The sequence below is a fragment of the Nomascus leucogenys genome, chromosome 17 (genome assembly GCF_006542625.1).
Source record: "Nomascus leucogenys isolate Asia chromosome 17, Asia_NLE_v1, whole genome shotgun sequence".
Taxonomy (NCBI): Eukaryota; Metazoa; Chordata; class Mammalia; order Primates; family Hylobatidae; genus Nomascus; species Nomascus leucogenys.
The window spans coordinates 29387438-29410179 of NC_044397.1; the positions used below are offsets into that span (position 1 = coordinate 29387438).

The window sequence follows — 22742 nt, forward strand, 5'->3', positions numbered from 1 at the left end:
CTATGGTTATACTTTGTAAAAGGAAATTGTAGACAAGTATTACTGGAACATCTTTGTGGGTGGGTAAAGTGTACCATCACTCTGTTTTCTTCTCCCCTTTTTGGAAAATAATCTATTCTTATTTGAGCTCCTTTTTTTTTTTTTTTTTTTTTTTCTTTTTTTTGAGAGAGGATCTGGCTCTGTCACCCAGGCTGGAGTGCAGTGGCACGATTTTGGCTCACTGCAACCTCCACCTCCCGGGCTCAGGCAATCTTCCCACCTCAGCCCCTAAGTGGCTGGGATTACAGGCTCATGCCGCCACACCTGGCTTAATTTTTGTATTTTTTTTGTAGAGAGAGAGTTCCGCCATATTGTCCAGGCTGGTTCCCTTTCTTTCTTATGGTAGACACCTTCCCATATGTGAAAAGCATCCAAACCTCACGTCTTACTCTTTTGTTTTTTGTTCAAATATGATGTACCTTATTCAACTGCAACATGCATACATTCGTTTTTATTTTTTAATATCAACATAGAAAAAGCTGTACATATCTAATGTATACAACTTGATGAATTGGGAGATAATTATATGCCCATGAAACTTTCACCACTATATATGGCGTAAATCTCTCCATCACCTCCAGAAGTTTCCTCCTGCCCTCTTCATTATTATTTTTGTGTGATAAAAACATATAAGACTTACCCTCTTAGTAAACTTTAAAATATGTAATACAGTATGATTCCTGTAAATGCTATGCTGCACAGAAGCTCTGCAGGACTCACTCATCTCATATGGCTGAAACTTCTTGCCCTTAGATTCCTCCCCGCTTCCCCTCCCCTGTATCTGCTAGTGGCCACCATTTCACACTCTGCTTCTATGAACTGGACTATTTTAGATTCCTCTTATAAGTGGTATCAGGTAGGATTTGTCTTTGTGTCTGGTTTACTTCACTTAGATGAACCTGCAGGACATCATGCTATGTAGCAAATGCCAGGATTTCTTTCTTTTTAAGGCTGAATAATATTCCATTGTGTGTATACACCATCTTTTATTTCTCCATTCCTCAGCAGACACCTGGGTTGTTTCCATGTCTTGGCTAATTGTGGATAATGCTGCAGTAGACGTGGGAGTGCAGACGTCTGAGATCCTCTTTCAGTTCTTGGGAAATATACCCAGAAGTGGGATTTGGGGGTCATGTGGTCATTGTATGTGTAATTTTGTAAGAAACATTTTTTCCATAGTGGCTACATCAACTTACATTCCCATGTACAGTAGTTCCTTTTTCTCCATGTCATCAGCAACATGCGTTTTTCATTTTTTGATAGTAGCCATCCTAACAGGAGTAAGATGACATCTCATTATGGTTTGGGTTTGCATTTCCCTGATGATTAGGGACATTGAGCCCGTTTTCATATACCTGTTCACCATTTGTGTGGCTTTGAAGAAATGTCTGTCTAGTGTCTTTGCCCTTATTAAAATTAAGGTTTTTTTTAAGCTTTTTTTTCCTGATGGAGAGAGAGAGAGAGAGAGAGAGAGAGTGTGTGTGTGTGTGTGTGTGTGTGTGTGTGTTTTGAGACAGTGTCTTGCTCTGTCACCCAGGCTGGAATGCAGTGGTGCAATCTTAGCTCACTGCAACCTCCGCCTCCCTAGTTCAAGTGATTCTCCTGTTTCAGCCCCCCAGGTAGCTGGGATTACAGGCGTGTGCCACCACACTGGCTAATTTTTGTATTTTGAGTACAAACTGGGTTTCACCATGTTGGCTAAGCTGGTCTCAAACTCCTGGCCTCAAGTGATCTGCCTGCCTCAGCCTCCCAAATTGCTGGGATTACAGGCAAGAGCCGCCACGTCCGGCCTCTCATGTGTTTTGGATATTAACTCTTTCTTAGCTATATAGTTTGCTCACACCTTACTCTTAATTTGTCTGTGAATGTGGCCAAGAACTCAATTACTGTACCATCTTGGGCAGCTTAGAAGGTGTGGGCTCCGGAGTTGTAAGACTCATTTCAAGTGGCGGTTGATTACCTATCTTTACTTGCTGGTGGATTTTAAAACATCCTAATTTACAAAACCAGCAGTAAACCTAAAGCAAGGCTTTTATAGAAACTGTATCTTTTAATTATTTTTTTCCTTTGAAATTATACTAAAAAGTGTAGACAGGCATGGATTTGAAGGATGATTACTTATAGTCACAGAAGTGGAAAATACAAATGAAATGACTTTTTAACCTCTGAAAAAGTTTTTAAAGTTAACACCAGGGCATACATGGAGGAGTAAGGAAAGGAAGTGAATACATTATGCTGAGAGATGTCCACATCAGTGACTGGAGAGAGATGCCCTGATGGCATTGCTTTCTCTGCCTTGACGAGTTCTGTATCTCATCCTGAAAGTGTTGTTTGCCCCTTCATGTGGAGTGACACAAGACATTGTGTTAAGACTGTTAACAGTTCTAGGAATCTTTGGAAATTCTGATGTTCTACAAAGAGAGAATTATAAATGATTTTTGATTGAGAGGGCTAGTTTAAATGCAATGACTTTTAATTATTTAACCTTTCTCATTCAACCAGTTGTGAGTTCTATCTCCTGTGTGCATGGCACTGTGCTAGATACCATGGTTACAATGATGAACAAGACAGAAGTAGATCCTAGCTTTGGGTGATACTTAAAGCCCAGTTGGGGAGACAGGTATCAGTGTGATAATCTCAGAAATAAAGAAATACCATTATACCTAGCCATCCCATTACTGGGTATATACCCAAAGGATTATAAATCATGCTGCTATAAAGACACATGCACACGTATGTTTATTGTGACACTGTTCACAATAGCAAAGACTTGGAACCAACCTAAATGTCCAACAATGATAGACTGGGTTAAGAAAATGTGGCACATATACACCATGGAATACTATGCAGCCATAAAAAATGATGATTTCATATCCTTTGTAGGGACATGGATGAAGCTGGAAACCATCATTCTCAGCAAACTATCGCAAGGACAAAAAACCAAACACCACATGTTCTCACTCATAGATGGGAATTGAACAATGAGAACACATGGACACAGGAAGGGGAACATCACACACCTGGGCCTGTTGTGGGGTGGGGGGAGGGTGGAGGATAGCGTTAGGAGATATACCTAATGCTAAATGACGAGTTAATGGGTGCAGCACACCAACATGGCACATGTATACATATGTAACAAACCTGCACGTTGTGCACATGTACCCTAAAACTTAAAGTATAATAATAATAAAATTAAAAAAAAAAGAAATAAACGGTGGTTCTAGTTAGTGTCATGGTTAGGGAAGGATTGCACAGATACTAGGTTACCAAAAATGAAATATTTGTTGAGCATATACTAGATGAGATGCCAGTGCTGTTTGATAAAATGGCATCTGATGGTTAGATATAACCATTAAACACTGGATATAAGCATTAACACATCTTTTTGCTATTCAACAGGTATATTATTCCATCTTTGCAGAAGCTGGATGCTGGGTTTTACCGCTGCGTGGTGCGAAACAGAATGGGAGCACTCCTGCAAAGAAAATCAGAAGTTCAAGTCGCATGTATGTGTACAGTAAGGAGATGTCCAAATGTTAAAGAACAAAGTGTCGCTGAGGAGTGAATCAGAATCCCTTTTCACCATTGTAGGAACTGAATTTTTATCTTTGGTTCTATTTTGAGTAGAATAATTGCTAAACTCAGTAGAGATAAGTAAGCAGCCAGCATGGCTGGCCAGGCGAGGGGCTGGTGAGGCAAAGGGCACTTTTCTTCATTTGAAAAGCCTCAGGACCCTACGAGGCCCTGGGGAGGACGAAAAAGTGAATGGGATGCCTTCTGTTTTATGAATCAGCTGCTCTTAGCTTGTACTATGTTTGGATTCAAAATGTTTTTAAAGTATAAAGTTCAACCCAATTAGGTCAAAGTTCGTCATTGTCAGTTCTTTCCAGTGACAATTTGTTTAGAAATCTTTATGCTGCACCACAAAAGGTACATGTATAGTGAGCATCCCCGATGGTATTCATGTGATAGTGATTTATTAATTCCTTATTCAGCAGATCCATTTTGGAGAATGAAACTTTTAAAAGTAAACGAAGGAGATATCAAGAATGCAGGAAGCTTAAATTTTCATGTCTTGAGGAGAAAGGAGAGCAAACTTGGCCTATGAAAGTATTTAGTCCTTTTTCTAATTCAAAATCTATGAAGAGTAAAAATGGACTGTATGCTTTATTTTATATACATGTGTGTATATAAAATAGAGACATAACATATAATTATATGTCATATATATGATATATGTTATATATATAAATAAATATATATTTGACATAGGGTCTATCTCTGTCTCTCAGGCTGGAGTGCAGTGGCACAAACATAGCTCACTGCAAGCTTGAACTGGGCTCAAGTGATCCTCCCTCCTCAGCCTCCTGAGTAGCTAGGGCCACAGGTGTGTGCCACCATGCCTGGCTAATCTGGCTAATTTCTTTTGTTTTTGGTAGGGGAGGGATCTCTCTGTATTGCCCAGGTTGGTCTCTAATGCCTGGCCTCAAGTGATCCTCCTGCTCCAGCCTTCCAAAGTGCTGGGATTACAAGAGTGAGCCTGGCTTGTTTTATTATATTCTGAATGTACTACCAAAATTTCTCTTTGTTTAAAAGTAAGCAAAAAAATGTTATAAGATGTTAAATTACATTTTAATATATCATTATAAACTTTAGAGAACAAAAGAGCTCCTGAGTTGGGCTGTACTATTTGGTGATGACAGAATTTCCTCATTTGTCATTTTAACCCCAATTAAGGCTTGTAGCTTTCAGTGTGAGTAGATGAAATAAAATAATATCTAGTTATTCTACCATAAGCCTAATGACTGAGTGAAGTGGAGATGCCAAACATGTTTGATGCTTTTTAAAATCACTAGGAAGGCTTAAGTTTTTCTAAATTGTGATGCCAAAGAATGTTGCAGAATAATTGAGAACTTTTATTCAGTTGAATGATTGAAAATGTAATCATTAAATAGAGTAAAGATCAATACCTAAATTATATTTTAAGAAGAGCTTCAAAATTATTATGTTAAACTCTGTTTTATAAAATTGAATTTTGCTTAATTATGTTTTCATTTCTGTTCTGTATCTCTAGCTCTTAGATTTTTTTTTTTCTTTTTCGAGACGGAGTCTGGTTCTGTTGCCCAGGCTGGTGCAATGGGGCAATCTCGGCTCACTGCAACCTCTGCCTCCTGGGTTCAAGTGATTCTCCTGCTTCAGCCTCCTGAGCAGCTGGGATTACAGGCACCCACCACCACGCCCAGCTAATTTTTGTATTTTTAGTAGAGATAGGGTTTCATCATGTTGGCCAGGCTGGTCTTGAACTCCAGACATCAGGTGATCTGCCCGCCTCGGCCTCCCAAAGTGCTGGGATTATAGGTGTGAGCCACTGTGCTCTCTGCCTTTAGGTTTTTTTTAAAAAAATCTTTCTTTTCTCCTTTGCTTTGATAACAAATTTCATTTTCTTTTAAAATAACTATGAGTATTTTTCTAATCTGTTTTGTTGGCTTGTTTCATCTTTTCCCTCAAATATTAGATACTGTCACATAGAAAATGTCTTTTGACTCAAGAAGACATTGATAATAGAGCACTTCTATGGACTATTTCAAACTTATTTACATTTACATAAAAATACACTATTTTGCCATATCTATTTGTATATATATTTGCATCTGAGCATAATATGGAATTTTATTCAAAATTTTCAAATATTACAAATTTTAAAATTAGCCATTTATACCTATATTCTAATAGCTATGTTTTGTCCTGTGACCCCATTTTTTAAATGCTTTTTACCAGTAGAACAAATACTGGCACAAAAGCTAGTTGCCCCAAATTAAGTCAACAGTATGAGAGTGGGAGAATGCTATATAGACTCTTCAGTGGTAAGGAAATATTGTTCCCAAAAGATCTGTGCGGGAGACAGTGACCTCACAAATGGAAGGAAACAAGCTGAAGAGAGCAAGGGCCGGTGCTGGGCTGGAACGAGTTTGAAAGATTTAGGAGCTAGAAGATGTCCGGACGCATTTTCTGACAGTTTCTGAGAAAACTGCTTCACGTGGCTCTAGGATGGCTTCAGCATTTCATTTCAGTATCACAGACAGTTGCAGACATTCCCTCGTATTGTCAGGTAGGACAAAGACCATGTGGCTTTGCTGACGAATGCGCAGCTTGGGCGCTTTGGAGGCCTGTGGCTTGCCCGGTGCTTCCTTCACCAGCAGATCTGCGTTGGTCAGCGCTGCCATGCAGTCTCACTCGTCCTGGTGTGAAATGTGGCAGCATCAGTGACTTTACTGTAACACGTACCTGTTTCCATCTGTGACCCCTTCCCTCCCCCAAAAATGTTTTCTAGAACTTGAAAGCGCTTCTTTTTCTCTGCAGATATGGGAAGTTTCATGGATACGGACCAGAGGAAAACAGTTTCTCAAGGACGTGCAGCAATTCTAAACCTGCTGCCCATCACCAGCTACCCTAGACCTCAAGTGACTTGGTTTAGAGAAGGTCACAAGATTATTCCAAGCAACAGAATGTAAGTTGCTCCAAACATTAAAGCTTCAAATACAATTGTAATGTCACTTGCTGGCACCATCTACACAGTAAGTGTACCAATTAAGGTTACGGATGATTTGAAAAGAGCAAACTAGTCTAGGAGTCCTATCCTATTCTTTAATAAACAGCTATTTTAGGACTGGCTTGAATATTTTTAAGCAGTTTAAGCAAATAACCGTCTAATATTATTCTTCAGAATGTTGCATGCCCCAAAACTAAAGCACCCTTACCCAACTTTGCAGTCCATTTTTTTCTTTTTTGAATGTACTTTTTAAGATGTCATTATCATCCCTGAGTTGGGTTTGGCTCCTAGTACTAATTTAATGAGTGCTAGTATTTACTTAAAGAGCTGTGGGGTTTTTTTTCCCCCTCCTTTTATTGAGCCGTGTTTGATACTACTTTCTCTGACGATAAAACAGTAATTACTGCTTATTTCTCTTTATCCTTTTATCCTACCATGACAATTTTATTTCTCTTCATCTAATTAGTGGTTCACCCATCTATTGCAGAATAGTTGCTTTGTGATTAGTTAAGCATTATTTCAAGGTGTTCTTGCCTATCTCACATTCAAGATATTTATCTAATGCCAGACGCGTTTTCTTCACTTGGAGCTTTAAGTGATTAAAAAGAACACTTGGTATATATTTCATAACTGGACATTTTACAACGTAATTTAAACACAATATTCCAAACATAAAGGTTTCAAGGCTGAACATTTCCAGAAGAATCATGAAATGCTGTAAGCTTAGGCCAGAAGTCAGGTATTTATGTCATCCAGTGGTTGCACTCAGATAAAAATTTATCAGGAGCAAATACTCTTGTTCTACTTTTTCAAAAAGAATATGTGTGAGGTCATTTGCCAAATAGATTTTACATGTAACTATGAAAGACACTGTGGGAACCCACCTGCTCTCTCCTCTACCTGAGCATTGTGGAATCCCTTCCCTAAACCTTGTGATTCTCGTCTCCCACCCCTACCTGAGCATCTGTGGAATCCCTTCCCTAAACCTCGTGATTCTTGTCTCCCACCCCTACTTGAGCATCTATGGAATCCTTTCCCTAAGCCCCATGTCTCCAGTCTTCTACTTCTGGACCAGAATCTGGCTGGAACCTAAATAATAATTATAATATATAATATATATATAATTATAATATAATATAATAATTATATAATACTTATAATTAATAATAATTATTATTTTGAGACAGAGTAGCTCTGTCACCCAGGCTGAAGTACAGTGGTGTAATCTCAGCTCACTGCAACCTCTCCCTCCCAGGTTCAAGCGATTCTCCTGCCTCAGCCTCCTGAGTAGCTGGGACTACAGGTGCGTGTCACCATCCCCGGCTAATTTTTGTGTTTTTAGTAGAGGTGAGGTTTTACCATGTGTCCAGGCTGGTCTCAAAGTCCTTACCTAAAATTATCCACCTGAGTGGATCCGGCCTCCCAAAGTGCTGGGATTACAGGCATGAGCCACCACTTAAGCTTATTTCACAAACGTTTCTATTTTGGTTATTGGGAACAAAAATTTATATATATATGCATGCAGCATATTTTAAAATTCCAGTAAAAATACCAATTACCTTAGAAGATGGGATAATTGGTATCCTTTTTTATTTATTTGATTATAAGTTACTTAGATATCCACTTTATATTGATTCCAACCATAAAAGGTGCCTCTTGAGTTTGGATGAAACAAAAATGAAGGCTCAATTTTTCATTCTTTGTAGACTGTTAGGCTTTAAAAAGGCAGGTGAGGGCCATTTGCGGTGGCTTGTTCCTGTAATCTCGGCACTTTAGGATGCTGATTGCTTGAGTTTAAAGCAATCTGGAGTTTAAAAACAGCCTGGGCAACATAGTGAAACCTTATCTCTACTGAAAATTAAAAAAAAAAAAATAGCTAGGTGTGGTGGTACGAACCTGTAGTTCTAGCTATTTGCTCCTTGGGAGGCTGAGGTAGGAAGATAGCTTGAGGCCAGAAGTTAGAGATAGCTTGAGGCCAGAAGTTAGAGGTTGCAGTGAGCTACAGTGGTGCCACTGTACTCCAGCCTGGGTGACAGAGCAAGACTCTGTTTCCAAAAAAAAAAAAAACGGGGGGGCAGGTGGCGGCAGGCAAGATACATTCTTGTATAAATATTCTAGAAGTTTCCAGTGCTGAGCACAGTATGACCAGGCAAACTTAGAATAAATGTTGGGGGAGAATTGGTACCAGGGATGGGGAGGTAGATTGAATTAGGCTTTCCTCTCAAACACTGGAGCTTTTAATTAACATCAGTGGCAGCAAAATTCATAGTGGAAGAATTCTTTGAACTTAGTAGCAAATAAGTCTGTATTAATCCACCTGTTAACCTGTGTTCTCACCATATGCATGAGACAGCACTTATTCACGAGTATGACAGGGTATAGCATGAAATAACTGTTAATTTCATAAATTTTTTAAACTTGCAAATGCATGCTAAAGCCTATTTAATTCCTGGTGAGCTAATAAAGTAAAGACGCTAGTAGGGCTTTAACTTGGTGTAATATCAAACAAATGGTCTGCTTACAAGCGTGAAGCTGTTGATAAATCTCTAATCTCAGGAAAATAATGCAGTATACCATTTTTTAAAGAGATAAGATGAGGCTGATTATGGATATTTACACTTTTACAAGGCCCTTTAGTTTCATATTTTCCACCTCATCATCACCCCACATTTATTAAGTACCTGCTGTGCAAGATTACATAAATCAGTATGGGTATGTTTTTCTCCACAAGTTTATACATCATCCAAAGACATATAGCTTTTATATCCCCAGTACACTGATTTGATCTTTACAGATTATATGAATATTAAATGATCACATGTACCCTGAAACTATGTACATCTATTATGCATCAATAAAAAGTTTACACGTTTAAAAATTTAAAAATCTAAGTATGAAAACCCAATATATTGCTTTCCATGTCTAAGAAAGTACAGCTTTTGACTGAAGATAGGAGGGTATCTCTGCATTCCTCGCACCCACGGGATTGGTAGCACAAGTCAGATGGCATCACATTTGTTATATAGCCACAGAGATGCCATTTGACTCAAGGTGCTTCCCACATAAATGCAGGTCAAGTTTCTGCACCTATTTATTTTTATCTGAGACGGAGTCTATTGCCCAGGCTGGAGTGCAGTGGCCCGATCCAGGCTCACTGCACCCTGTGCCTCCTGAGGTCAAGCGATGTTCCTACCTCAGCCTCCTGAGTAGCTGAGATTACAGGCACACCCCACTATGCCCAGCTAATTTTTGTATTTTTAGTAGAGATGGGGTTTCACCATGCTGGCCAGGCTGGTCTCGAACTCCTGACCTTGTGATCCACCCACCTTGGCCTCTAAGAGTGCTGGGATTATAGGTGTGAGCCACCACGCCTGGCCTTTCTGCACCTATTTTTAACCTCCTTGTGTGAGTTTGGTTCCCTAGTACATGCACCTTTGTCATGTGGTGAAAGAAGCTCATTTTCTCTCCCCACCTCCATTTTTAAACATTATCTCATTATCTACCTTTAAAATGTGAACTTTAGGCTTATAATTAAATGATTTTTTTTTCATTTTCAAGGGAAACAGTAAGTCTAATGTTTCCTAACTTGAAAAATTAGTTGAATAGCCTATTAATAATCTTAACAGGAGCTATTATTTATTGAGTACCTACTTTAAACGTATCTTCTCTAATCCTCACAATTGCCTTCTGAGGCAGGTATAATTAGCTCTATGTATAGTTATCAGAATGGAAGATTATGGATGTTAAATTACTTACCCCAGGGCCCACAGCCGATACACACAGAGCCAGGGTTCAAACCCGGGTCTGCCTGACACTCAGTCTCATGCTCACTTCTGGATCAGCTTGATTCTTTCCACTTTATTTGCTGATCATTTTTTATGTTTTTGATTATTTTTTCCATACATTGCTCTAGTCTTTCTCATCTTTTAGAAGACCAGCTTTCAACTTGAAATGACACGGATTAACCTGGGTTTGCAGAGAGGGGTTGAAAAGTGTCAGAGACTGGTATGTTTTGACAGTAGAGACAGTCTACAATTATCTCAGATACTATGTTTAATTAAAAATAGGGGGAAAAGGATAAATACCATATGATTCCACTCACACAAGATAATTAGAGTAGTCAAATTCATAGAGACAGAAAGCAGAACAGTGGTTGCCAGGGATTGGGGGAAGGAGGGAGCGGGGAGTTATGTTTAATGTGTACAGAGTTTCACAAGATGAAAAGATGTGCTGAAGATGGATGATGGTGATGATCGCACAACAATGTGAATGCACTTCGTGCCACTAACTATACTTAAAAGTGGTTAAAATAATTAATCTAGCCAGGATGGTGGCTCACACCTGTACTCCCAGCGCTCTGGGAGGCCAAAGCAGGAGGATGGCTTGAGCCCAGGAGCTTGAAGCTGCAGTGAGCTATGATCACGCCATGGCAGTGTAGCCTGGATGATAAAATGAGACCCTTTCTCTATTTTTTTAAATTATTTTTTACCACAATTTTAATTTTTTTTTTTTTTCAAAAAAAATAGCAACTCTTCAAATTCCATGTTACAGAATAAATCAATTCTTCCACATTCAGAGGCTACAGGGCCAAAGTCTCTTTCAGTTTAGCAAATACATCAAGCTCTTTTCTGTTTTGAAAGTTGGAGAGAGTCTTGCTCTATCTCCCAGGCTAGAGTGAAGTTGAAGTGGCATGATCTAAACTCACTGCAACCTCCAACTCCAGGGCTCAAATGATTTTCATGCTTCAGCCTCTAGAGCAGCTGGGATTACAGGCGTGCACCACTATGCCTGGCTATTTTTTTGAAATTTTATTATTATTATACTTTAAGTTTTAGGGTACATGTGCACAACGTGCAGGTTTGTTACATATGTATACATGTGCCATGTTGATGTGCTGCACCCATTAACTCGTCATTTAGCATTAGGTATATCTCCTAATGCTGTCCCTCCCCCCTCCCCACACCCCACAACAGTCCCTGGGGTGTGATGTTCCCCTTCCTGTGTCCACGTGTTCTCATTGTTCAATTCCCACCTATGAGTGAGAACATGCGGTGTTTGGTTTTTTGTCCTTGCAATAGTTTACTGAGAATGATGTTTTCCAGTTTCATCCATGTCCCTACAAAGGACATGAACTCATCATTTTTTATGGCTGCATAGTATTCCATGGTGTATATGTGCCACATTTCTTAATCCAGTCTATCATTGTTGGACATTTGGGTTGGTTCCAAGTCTTTGCTATTGTGAATAGTGTCACAATAAACACACGTGTGCATGTGTCTTTATAGCAGCATGATTTATAATCCTTTGGGTATATACCCAGTAATGGGATGGCTGGGTCAAATGGTATTTCTAGTTCTAGATCCCTGAGGAATCGCCACACTGACTTCCACCATGGTTGAACTAGTTTACAGTGCCACTAACAGTGTAAAAGTGTTCCTATTTCTCCACATCCTCTCCAGCACCTGTTGTTTCCTAACTTTTTAATGATGGCCATTCTAACTGGTGTGAGATGGTATCTCATTGTGGTTTTGATTTGCATTTCTCTGATGGCCAGTGATGATGAGCATTTTTTCATGTGTTTTTTGGCTGCATAAATGTCTTCTTTTGAGAAGTGTCTGTTCATATCCTTCGCCCACTTTTTGATGGGGTTGTTTTTTTCTTGTAAATTTGTTTGAGTTCATTGTAGATTCTGGATATTAGCCTTTTGTCAGATGAGTAGATTGCAAAAATTTTCTCCCATTCTGTAGGTTGCCTGTTCACTCTGATGGTAGTTTCTTTTGCTGTGCAGAAGCTCTTTAGTTTAATTAGATCCCATTTGTCAGTTTTGACTTTTGTTGCCATTGCTTTTGGTGTTTTAGACATGAAGTCCTTGCTCACGCCTATGTCCTGAATGGTATTGCCTAGGTTTTCTTCTAGGGTTTTTATGGTTTTAGGTCTAACATTTAAGTCTTTAATTCATCTTGAATTAATTTTTGTATAAGGTGTAAGGAAGGGATCCAGTTTCAGCTTTCTACATATGGCTAGCCAGTTTTCCCAGCACCATTTATTAAATGGGAAATTCTTTCCCCATTGCTTGTTTTTGTCAGGTTTGTCAAAGATCAGATGTAGATATGTGGCATTATTTCTGAGGGCTCTGTTCTGTTCCATTGGTCTATATCTCTCTTTTGGTACCAGTACCATGCTGTTTTGGTTACTGTAGCCTTGTAGTATAGTTTGAAGTCAGGTAGTGTGATGCCTCCAACTTTGTTCTTTTGGCTTAGGATTGACTTGGCGATGCAGGCTCTTTTTTGGTTCCATATGAACTTTAAAGTAGTATTTTCCAATTCTTTGAAGAAAGTCATTGGTAGCTTGATGGGGATGGCATTGAATCTATAGATTACCTTGGGCAGTATGGCCATTTTCACGATATTGATTCTTCCTACCCATGAGCATGGAATGTTCTTCCATTTGTTTGTATCCTCTTTTATTTCACTGAGCAGTGGTTTGTAGTTCTCCTTGAAGAGGTCCTTCACATCCCTTGTAAGTTGGATTCCTAGGTATTTTATTCTCTTTGAAGCAATTGTGAATGGGAGTTCACTGATGATTTGGCTCTCTGTTTGTCTGTTATTGGTGTATAAGAATGCTTTTTGTGCATTGATTTTGTATCCTGAGACTTTGCTGAAGTTGCTTATCAGCTTAAGGAGATTTTGGGCTGAGACAATGGGGTTTTCTAGATATACAGTCATGTTATCTGCAAAGAGGGACAGTTTGACTTCCTCTTTTCGTAATTGAATACCCTTTATTTCCTTCTCCTGCCTGATTGCCCTGGCCAGAACTTCCAGCACTGTGTTGAATAGGAGTGGTGAGAGAGGGCATCCCTGTCTTGTGCCCATTTTCAAAGAGAATGCTTCCAGTTTTTGCCCATTCAGTATGATATTGGTTGTGGGTTTGTCATAGATAGCTCTTATTATTTTGAGATACGTCCCAACAATACCTAATTTCTTGAGAGTTTTTAGCATGAAGCGTTGTTGAATTTTGTCAAAGGCCTTTTCTGCATCTATTGAGATAATCATGTGGTTTTTGTCTTTGGTTCTGTTTATATGTTGGATTACATTCATTGATTTGTGTATGTTGAACCAGCCTTGTATCCCAGGGATGAAGCCCACTTGATCATGATGGATAAGCTTTTTGATGTGCTGCTGGATTCGGTTTGTCAGTATTTTATTGAGGATTTTTGCATCGATGTTTATCAAGGATATTGGTCTAAAATTCTCTGTTTTGGTTGTGTCTCTGTCAGGCTTTGGTATCAGGATGATGCTGGCCTCGTAAAATGAGTTAGGGAGGATTCCCTCTTTTTCTGTTGGTTGGAATAGTTTCAGAAGGAATGGTACCAGCTCCTCTTTGTACCTCTGGTAAAATATTTTTAATAGAGACTTTGTTTCACCATGTTGCCCAGGCTGGTCTCGAGCTCCTGACTTCAGGCAATCCACCTGCCTCTGCCTCCCAAAGTGCTGGGATTACAGACCACTGCGCCCAGCTAGTTTTAGGCGGTTTTGACCACCTAAAATGTTTTTGTTTTTCTACCTACATTTGGCCTCCTGGTATGCATAGGAGATACACAGTGCTGGAATGGCTGGATGAATGAATGTGAAGAAAAGTCATGTAATGTCCACAGACGTCTTCAGCAGACGGGGAAAACATGAGAACAAACCTCAAGGAAAAATGCTGTTGATGAGGCAGAAAAAATATCTTGGAAAGACGAACAGTATTTTGAGAGAACTTAAAATAAGTTATATTCAGAATTTGAATAGGTAATTACAGGTTTTATCTGAGAAGTTGAAAAACACGTATATTTATTTTTCTGATTTACTGAGTCCAGAGTTTGCTATCTTTGCATATCAAAGATGAGCATAGCTTTGTCTTATAAATACAGTCTAATTTGATAATAAAATTGTTCTGTGTTACTTTGGTTTAGATATATTTTCTTTATTTCCATTTATTTCTCAAAACATGAAATGTGAATATTGATGCCATCCTGTATTTCTCTTTCCTCCACGATGTAATTTATGTTGGTAGTTATCAGATTAGAACACAAAAACTTAACTCTGTACAGTGCCATTCTTTTGCTTAATTGCAGGTTCTTGTGCTCAAATTGCATCCTGTAGCCTACCTGACAGGAATGCAAGCACAAGTATTCTTGAATGTTTTTTTCCTGGAAATGCGAAGTTTATAGATGAAATGTTTCAAACCTTCAGTCAGCTTTGCAATAGACGACTTGCCAGTAATGATCTGAATTGTGAAGTATGGGCAGTAAACAGCGTCCCAGGTGACTCAGAAACAGTCTGACTCATAATTGTCCATGCTTAAATACTTGAACATCCATTAACTTATTATCATTTCATTTCAATTTCTTCAAAAAAGATTTGTTTAAATTAGCACTTGCATTGGAAATCACAACTTAATGCTCGAATGAAGTAGATCTGGTTGTAATAATATTTTTATAGTTAACTAGGCTTTCAAAATAATGTGCTTTTAAAATTTTATATTTTATAGGCATTTTGTGAATGTTTATAGAGTATATCTGTATTTGTGAACTGAGCCATATTTGGTATAAGTAAAACAGACGAGTAGATATGGGTTCCAGGCCTGCTTTCACAGTAATTCTGACCTTGGGAAAATTACTTATTCTCCCTTTGCCTCCATTTTGCCATGTCAGTGAAAAGGGTTTTCTAATCATTTCTGCAGTCCTTTCTGGTATTAATGTTCAGTGCTGCTGTTAAGGAAGGGGGTGCCGTGGCAGTTGTTCTTCCCCTCCCTCTCTTTCTTCCTTCATGCATCCATGGGCATTTCCTGAACGCTTAATTAGTGCTAGGGACTGTTCTGCTTGCTAGGGACAGAAAGGGGAATTGAGGCATCCCACGTGTGCCCCTCAGTGGGTGTGTTCTGATATGGAAGCAGGTAATACACAGGACACTTCGGGGTGAGGGTCGTGCTGCCATGCTGATGAGACATGGATGGGTGGGAAGAGAGAGTCCCAAGCTGGAGGGGGTTGAATTGAGTGACTAAGGACAGGCCCTCTGTGGAGGTGACATTTTAAAAAACACTTATAGAGTTATAATTTATATATAACAAAATGCGCATTTTCAAAGTTCATAGTTGGATGAATTTCAATAAATACCTACAGAGAAGAAATTGCCATCCCACTCAAGAGAGTTCCTGGGCCCCTCCTGCTGTTGGTATGCATTCCTGCAGCCCTGCCCTCCTGCTTGTCTAATTTCTATTACCGCAGGCTAGGTAACCTGCTCTAGAGTTTCACATAAATGACATCATCGAATATGAAATCTTTTGTCTAGCTTCATTCATTCAACATCATTTCTGTGATATTCTCAATGTGATCCTTAATAATAATAATAATTAATGATTTTAGAGTGCCAGGCACTGTTTTAAGGATTTAATTTACAACAGTTCACTTAATCTTCACAGCAGCCCAGCAGTTTAGTACTGTTATTATTGTGGCTTTCCTGATGAGAACTAAGGCAGAGAAAGGCCAGCAGTTGGCCGGTGTGGGAGCCGTTTGACTCCCAAGTCCACACTGCTCCCCTGTGTATATGAGGCTGTTTTTCCAGGTTAATGTCTGCAAGATGGGAAGGAGCCAGCCCTGTAGAGCCCCAGAGGATGAATGTTCTAGGCACAGAGGCCAGAAACAGAAAAGAGCTTGATGTATTTGCTAAACTGAAAGAGACTCTGACCCTGTATCCCCCGAATCTGTGAAGGAATCTGGATTTTATTCTGTACACAGTGGGAAGTCTTTGGAAGAGGTTGCTATGTTTTGTTTTGTTTTGTTTTTTTAAAAGACAATTAAAATTGTGGTAAAACATAGTTTAAAAAAATAGAGATAGGGTCTCACTTTATCATCCAGGCTAGACTGCCGTGGCGTGATCATAGCTGGCTGCAGTTTCAAGCTTCTGGGCTCAAGCCATCCTCCTGCTTTGGCCTCCCAGAGCACTTGGATTACAGGTGTGAGCCACCATCCCTGGCCTAAGATTAATTATTCTAACCATTTTTAAGTATAGTAAGTGGCACTAAGTGCGTTCACATTGTTGTGCCATCATCACCATCATCCATCTTCATCACATCTTTCTGCCTTGTGAAACTCTGTACCTATTAAACATAACTCCCCACTCCCTCCTTCCTCTAGTCCCTGGCAACCACTGTTCTGCTGTCTGTCTCTATGAATTTGACTAATTATCTTGTGTGAGTGGAATCATATGGTATTTATCCTTTTCCCCCTATTTTTAATTAAACATAGTATCTGAGATAATTGTAGATTCGCATACAGTCAAAAGAAATAATGTAGGATGATTTTATGTACCTTGTAACAAGTTTTCCTGAGTGTTGAGATCTTGTAAAACTGTATTACAGTATCACAACCAGGATACTGACATTGATACAACAACAAACAGAAGGTTTCTGTCAATACTAGGATTCCTCATGTTAACCTTTTATGGCCATAACTACTTTCCTCTTGCCCTCATCCCCTTCTTAAGCCCTAATAATCACTAATCTGTTTTTCATTTCTAATGTTTTGTCATCTCAAGAATGTTGTGTAGACAGAATCATGCAGTATGTGACCATGCAGTATGTGGGGATCGGCTTTTTTTTTTAACCTAGTATAATGCCCTGATTCATCCAGGTTATTGTCTGCAGCCTAGTGCCTAGTTGGTTTCCTCTTGTTGTTGTCTAGTGTTTCTTGATGTGGCCATAATGTGTAGTTTATAATCATTCACCTGTTGAAAGCAATCTGGATTGTATCCAGTTTTTGGCCATTATGAATAAAGCTGCTATAAACATTCTTGTTCCTTTTTTCTGTGCATGAACATAAGACTTCATTTTGTTCACACACACAAATGCCCGGGAGTGGAATGACTGGGCTGTATGGTAGTTGCATGTTTAGTGTTTTTTTGTTTTTTTTTTAAAAAATGCCAAACCATTTTCCAGAGTGGCTGTACCATTTTGTAATCCCACCAGCAATGTACGAATGATCATGTTTCCCTGCTTCCTCACTAGCATTTGGTGTTGTCATGATTTTTTACTTTAGTCATTCTGATAGGTGTATAATGATATCTTCTTGTGTTTTTAAATTTTCACTTCTCTAATGGCTAATAATTTTGAACATCTCTTAATGTACTGATTTTAAAAAGAATGAAATTAGAAAAAAACAAACTTCTTGCTGTGAAAAGTGTATTCATTTGTTTGAAAAGTCAGTTGAATGGGTGAAAGAGCAGATAATACGCAGCTAGAGTGAGACTTATTCTGATAGATTTGAAGAAATTACTCAGAGTAAAACACAGAGGAAAAAATATGGAAAATCTAGAAGAAAGGCCAAGAGATCTAGAGGACAGAGTAATCAATAGACATCCGATGGAGAAAATGGGGGATAGATACTATGCAGAGAGACTATTGCTATTGCTATGACATTTCCTAAGATGATAACTCTTCACAGTCCAGAAGCAGAATGAGCTCCAAGTAAGATAAATAAAGTAAATCCAAAGCTATACATATTATGGTGTAACTGCACAACATCAAAGACAAAGAAGAAGACAACCATACATGTAATTCAGGTTGCCTCAGAGGAACGGCGATCAGAAGATAGCTGACAGCAGTAATAGAGAACAGAGGGGAATGATGTCTTCCAAACGCCTAGGGGTGGAACTGCTGTCATAGAGTTCCGTGTCAGCTAAGCCAGTGATCCCAAGTGGGGGAGACAGGACGGTATTTTCAGACAAGCCTGAGAATTTATGTTTCCGAGAACATTGCTGAAGCATCTATGAATGAGTTTGAGGAAGAAGGATACTGAATCCAGAAGGCAATGCAGGGTTAGAAATATTGGCCTTTGTTTTATTTTCTCTAGTTAGGAAATGTTTAGTAATTGGAGTGTTTAAATATTTAGATATTAGATGAGGAAGTGGAGACAGCAAGTTGAGACAACTCTTTGGGCGTTTTTCTTGTGAGCGGCTGCAGAGAAACCGCGCAGTGTTCTTAGGACATGAAGTCAAGGGAGCTGGTGTTTTCTTACCATGGGGGATCCCAGCTATTATTTATGTATTAATGGAAGTTCTCCAGTAGAGAAGGAGAATGTGAAGAATCAGGAGAGAGTGAGGATGCCAGGGGGAACAAAGTCCTGGCATATGTGACCTGGACATGCATAGACAAGCCTGGGAAGGAGGGCCCTGGAGTCAGGTGGCACGGCCTTCATGGTGGCATTTGGTGGCCCCTCATGGCCTCACGGCTTCCATTCTAACAGGACGGAAGCCAGAATATGCGCATGGACACATGTGGTTTGGTAAACATGCTTGTGGAAAATTGAGAGATTTCTCGTGGATTTTTATTTTCTCTATGAATATTGGGATGAGCTTAGAAGTTTAGAGTGAGGGCTGGTGTGAGAAGAGAGGGTATTAGCTAATCATTCAGACAGAAGCGAACTAGGGAAACATGCCAGGCTTATGGGAACATTTGAGAGCAAGGGCACAGTTGCAGTTTGTGGTGATGGATATCTTCAGTAAAGTTTGGAAGTTCTGATGCCACTGTAGAGAAGGCAGCTAATTGGGTTCACACAAGGTTGAAGTCTAGCCTAACTACCATGTGGAATTCAGAAGCGAGGGTCACGTTGAGGCTGTCTGCAAGGGAGTGATGAGTCTTGATTGTCTCCGAGCTTTATAAGGGAGGAGGTGAAGGATGTTCCAGTAGGACAGAATCAGAAGACTGCAGGAGTCTATTGACTGGAAGAATAATTGCAGTGGGCAGAGAAGTGGGTGGACTGAGCACCTCACGTCCTCTCATCCTCACTTTGGCTATTCCATTCAGTGCCAAACAGCGGACTTCTCCCCCACTTGGAAGGAATCTGGTGATGCAGGTGAGAAAAGTCGCACGCTTAAACTTGTGTGGGGTGAGCTTGAATCCTTAGGGAATCAGAGAATGGTTGTGTGCAGGTGGATCAGCAGACAGATTACTGATGCCACCCCAGCTGACTGTTAGGTGACACATAGCTTCATGCAGCCTCTCTGAAGTCAACCTGTGGGTCAGCCCTCCTTCCTCTGTGCTTTCTCCTTCCCTCCTCACTCCAGGGTCCATGTGTAAGCTGTTGTAGGCGTTCTGTTTTCTTAAAAAACTGGATCGTCACCTGGGGTATTTGAAATCTAGACTTACGATGGAACTTTTGTTGGGATTGACAAGGTTTAGGGAGTGACCATGAGAATAGGGGCTGAGAGTGCATGGAGAGGCAGGTCAGTGGTGGTGACACGTGTGAGACTCCAAGGTCACAGTGTTAGAGTAGATGGCAACATGGATGTAAAGCCACCAGGGAGGGTGGCAGCAGAAGCCAATGGAAGAAGGTAGGGATTCCGGGGCTACAGTCCTCAGTAAATGGAGAGGGAAGGAGGAATTAGAACCTCAGTTGGGAACAGCATTGAGACTAAACACATCCCGATCACATGGGCCTCAGAGAAACTGGGATTTGGAAGGTGGAAGAGGAGAAACAGGTTGGTAGTGCCGGCTCACAGCTGTGATGAGGGTTTGCTCTAGGTAGACTAGACAAAGTGAAGGCCTACTGGGGCTGCTCCTTTGGGTGTTTGGCTGCAGGACCCTACAGTATGGAATCTCACCTAGGGGGTATCTGCTCTGATGCACTTCAGCTTCACTTATGAAGCAGAGAGGATGATCTCTTCCTCCTGGAGTAGTTGTGAGGTTTAACAGAAGAGAATGAGCCAGAAAGTGGTTTGCCAACTAATGCTCGGTTAAGAGATAGAGAGTATACGCTATATGCCACCCCTCAAAAAAGGTATGCAGGGGTGTTCAGGTTAAAAACATTCATCTATCTGTGGCTCTCTGGCTGGCTGTGCACGTAGCTGTCTCTGTGACTTAGAGAGGGCATAGGAGGAAGGACCCTGGTGTAGAGAATATGCTGGAGCCATGGGCAGCCCCTGTGCCCCACCGTGCTCCTGTAAATGCCACATTGCTCCTCCAAATGCTGGTTTTTAAACCTAGAAAGTTCTTTTTGTTGTTCTCACCACATCCAGGAAGATGGGGCACAGCGGGAGTCCCATTGTCTGAGCTGCTATTATCCTGGGGCAAATTAGTGTCCCTCAAAGTGAGTAAGAAGATGGAAAGCGCCACATTGCTTTAATGAATAGTCTGCAGACTGCTGATGAGTTCCCTGTCACCGTGCTTTATTCCAGAGCCTCACCGTGCAGAACGAGAGGTGGACTCAGATGCTTGCGAGGATTTCTTGTTTTCTTTCAGATTGTCAGGTAGTGCGATGAAGGGTTACCTTATACGCAATATTAGATCAGGATATGGGCTGTTGCTTGCAGTAAGTTTGACATCTACACCATCACATGACGCAGTTGGACTTAATGAAGTTCACTCAAGTATCCTCTCTTTTGATGATGCTTGTTGGGCACCTGTCTGCAGGTAGATGACACTGTCCCTGCTGCTTTGGGAGAAAGGGCACATCACAGATACAGAAACGTTTCTGTGCCAAGTAAATAGCCCAAGAGCATGGGGGATGGGGATCGTAGAATTACTTGGTTCCATTTGAGTTGGCCATGTAGTATTTAACTTTAATGACAAGAGTTTAATATTCTGTGCACCAATTTTTCACTGGAAATAAAATACTTCATTTTACATGAGCAGATCTTGTGACAATAATGCATTTCTTTACAAATATTAGCCCATTATACATCTTAAGTAAGTTGCACATAATTGCATTTCACCAACTCTACATAATACTTTAATTAAAACTAGTATAATTAAAATACAGTTTTAATGAACAATAAATTCTGAAGTTGCCAGGCCTGGAATGTGTTAGTTGAATCATATCTTGCTTTTTTTTTTGGCTCTTAAATCTGTACCCACATTATGTTTTGAAATGGCAATGATCACAATCAAGAGGCATTTTAAATGCATCTAATAGTATGTACTAAAGGCCCTGCAGGTGACTTAATCCTGTAATCCCAGCACTTTGGGAGGCCAAGGCGGGCAGATAATCTGAGGTTGGGAGTTCAAGACCAGCCTGACCAACATGGAGAAACACTGTCTCTACTAAAAGTACAAAATTAGCCAGGCATGGTGGTGGGTGCCTGTAATCCCAGCTACTCGGGAGGCTGAGGCAGGAGAATCGCTTGAACCCAGGAGGTGGAGGTTGCAGTGAGCCAAGATCACACCATTGCACTCCAGCCTGGGCAACAAGAGCGAAACTCTGTCTAAAAACAAAACAAAACAAACAAACATATACACACACACACACACACACACACATATATACACATATGTATAAATATATATATATAAAATGTACTAGTAAATCATATCTTTCCTATGGCTGTCTTATATATCTGTCTATCCCTCTTACATGCACTTGCTTATTTGCTGCTAATTGTAATCCCAGAAATGAGGAAAAGGTTTTATTTTTGAAGGCCCAGCAACTTAAAACAGTACCTGGCCATACTAAGTAGTGAATATTTATTGAACAAATAGATAAGTGTTTCTTGGATGAATATATAAATAATAGCACATGGTTTGTTCTGGGGAGATGGTGTGAGACTAAGTACACTAGACTGAGACTCAGAAAACAGGTTTCAGTCCCGGCCCTGCCACATGGTCGCTGTGTGACCTTGGGAAGGTCAGTTAGCTATTCTCAAGGAAGTAGAGATAAGGGTACATCTCAAATGGAAATAAGCATCTGGGAAATAGGATTGGGTGCATTTATTTGATAATTGAATACAGGTGTGGAAACCCTGTCTAACCCGTGAAGTACGCATGGTGTGGTGAGATTATGACCCCACCTCTGCTCATGGTGTTCTCCAGTTGTCTGCGTGAGCACAAGTTAGTATTCACAGCCAGCTGTTCCTCAGCTCATTTGGAACTTTGTGTTTTTTAGGTAGTTTTTGCATAATGAATTTTCAGCCCTTGGTTGGGGATACCTTGTAAGTAGATATGCCCCCTCCATCCTTCCCCTCTCCTTTCCTTCCATCCCGTTTGTAATGTCCTTGGGAAACTCAGGTGAGTCCCAGTGCTGTTGGGTCATAAGAGAGACATTTTTGCTGCCTGCCCATCTGCTGGATAGTTTGTTTCACAGTCAAATATAAGTGACTTTTATTAGCTTTTTTCTGGACTA

The 22742-nt window shown here is 40.1% G+C and overlaps 1 protein-coding gene across 1 annotated transcript in view; it reads left to right on the forward strand.

Annotated features, from left to right (window-relative positions):
* SDK1 (sidekick cell adhesion molecule 1) overlaps positions 1–22742 on the forward strand; it is a 965381-nt gene that overhangs the window by 330275 nt on the left and 612364 nt on the right. The window contains exons 3-4 of the mRNA XM_030795976.1: positions 3439–3545; positions 6400–6547. Of these exons, the coding sequence (XP_030651836.1) occupies positions 3439–3545; positions 6400–6547 (255 nt within the window). The remainder of the gene's footprint in view (positions 1–3438; positions 3546–6399; positions 6548–22742) is intronic.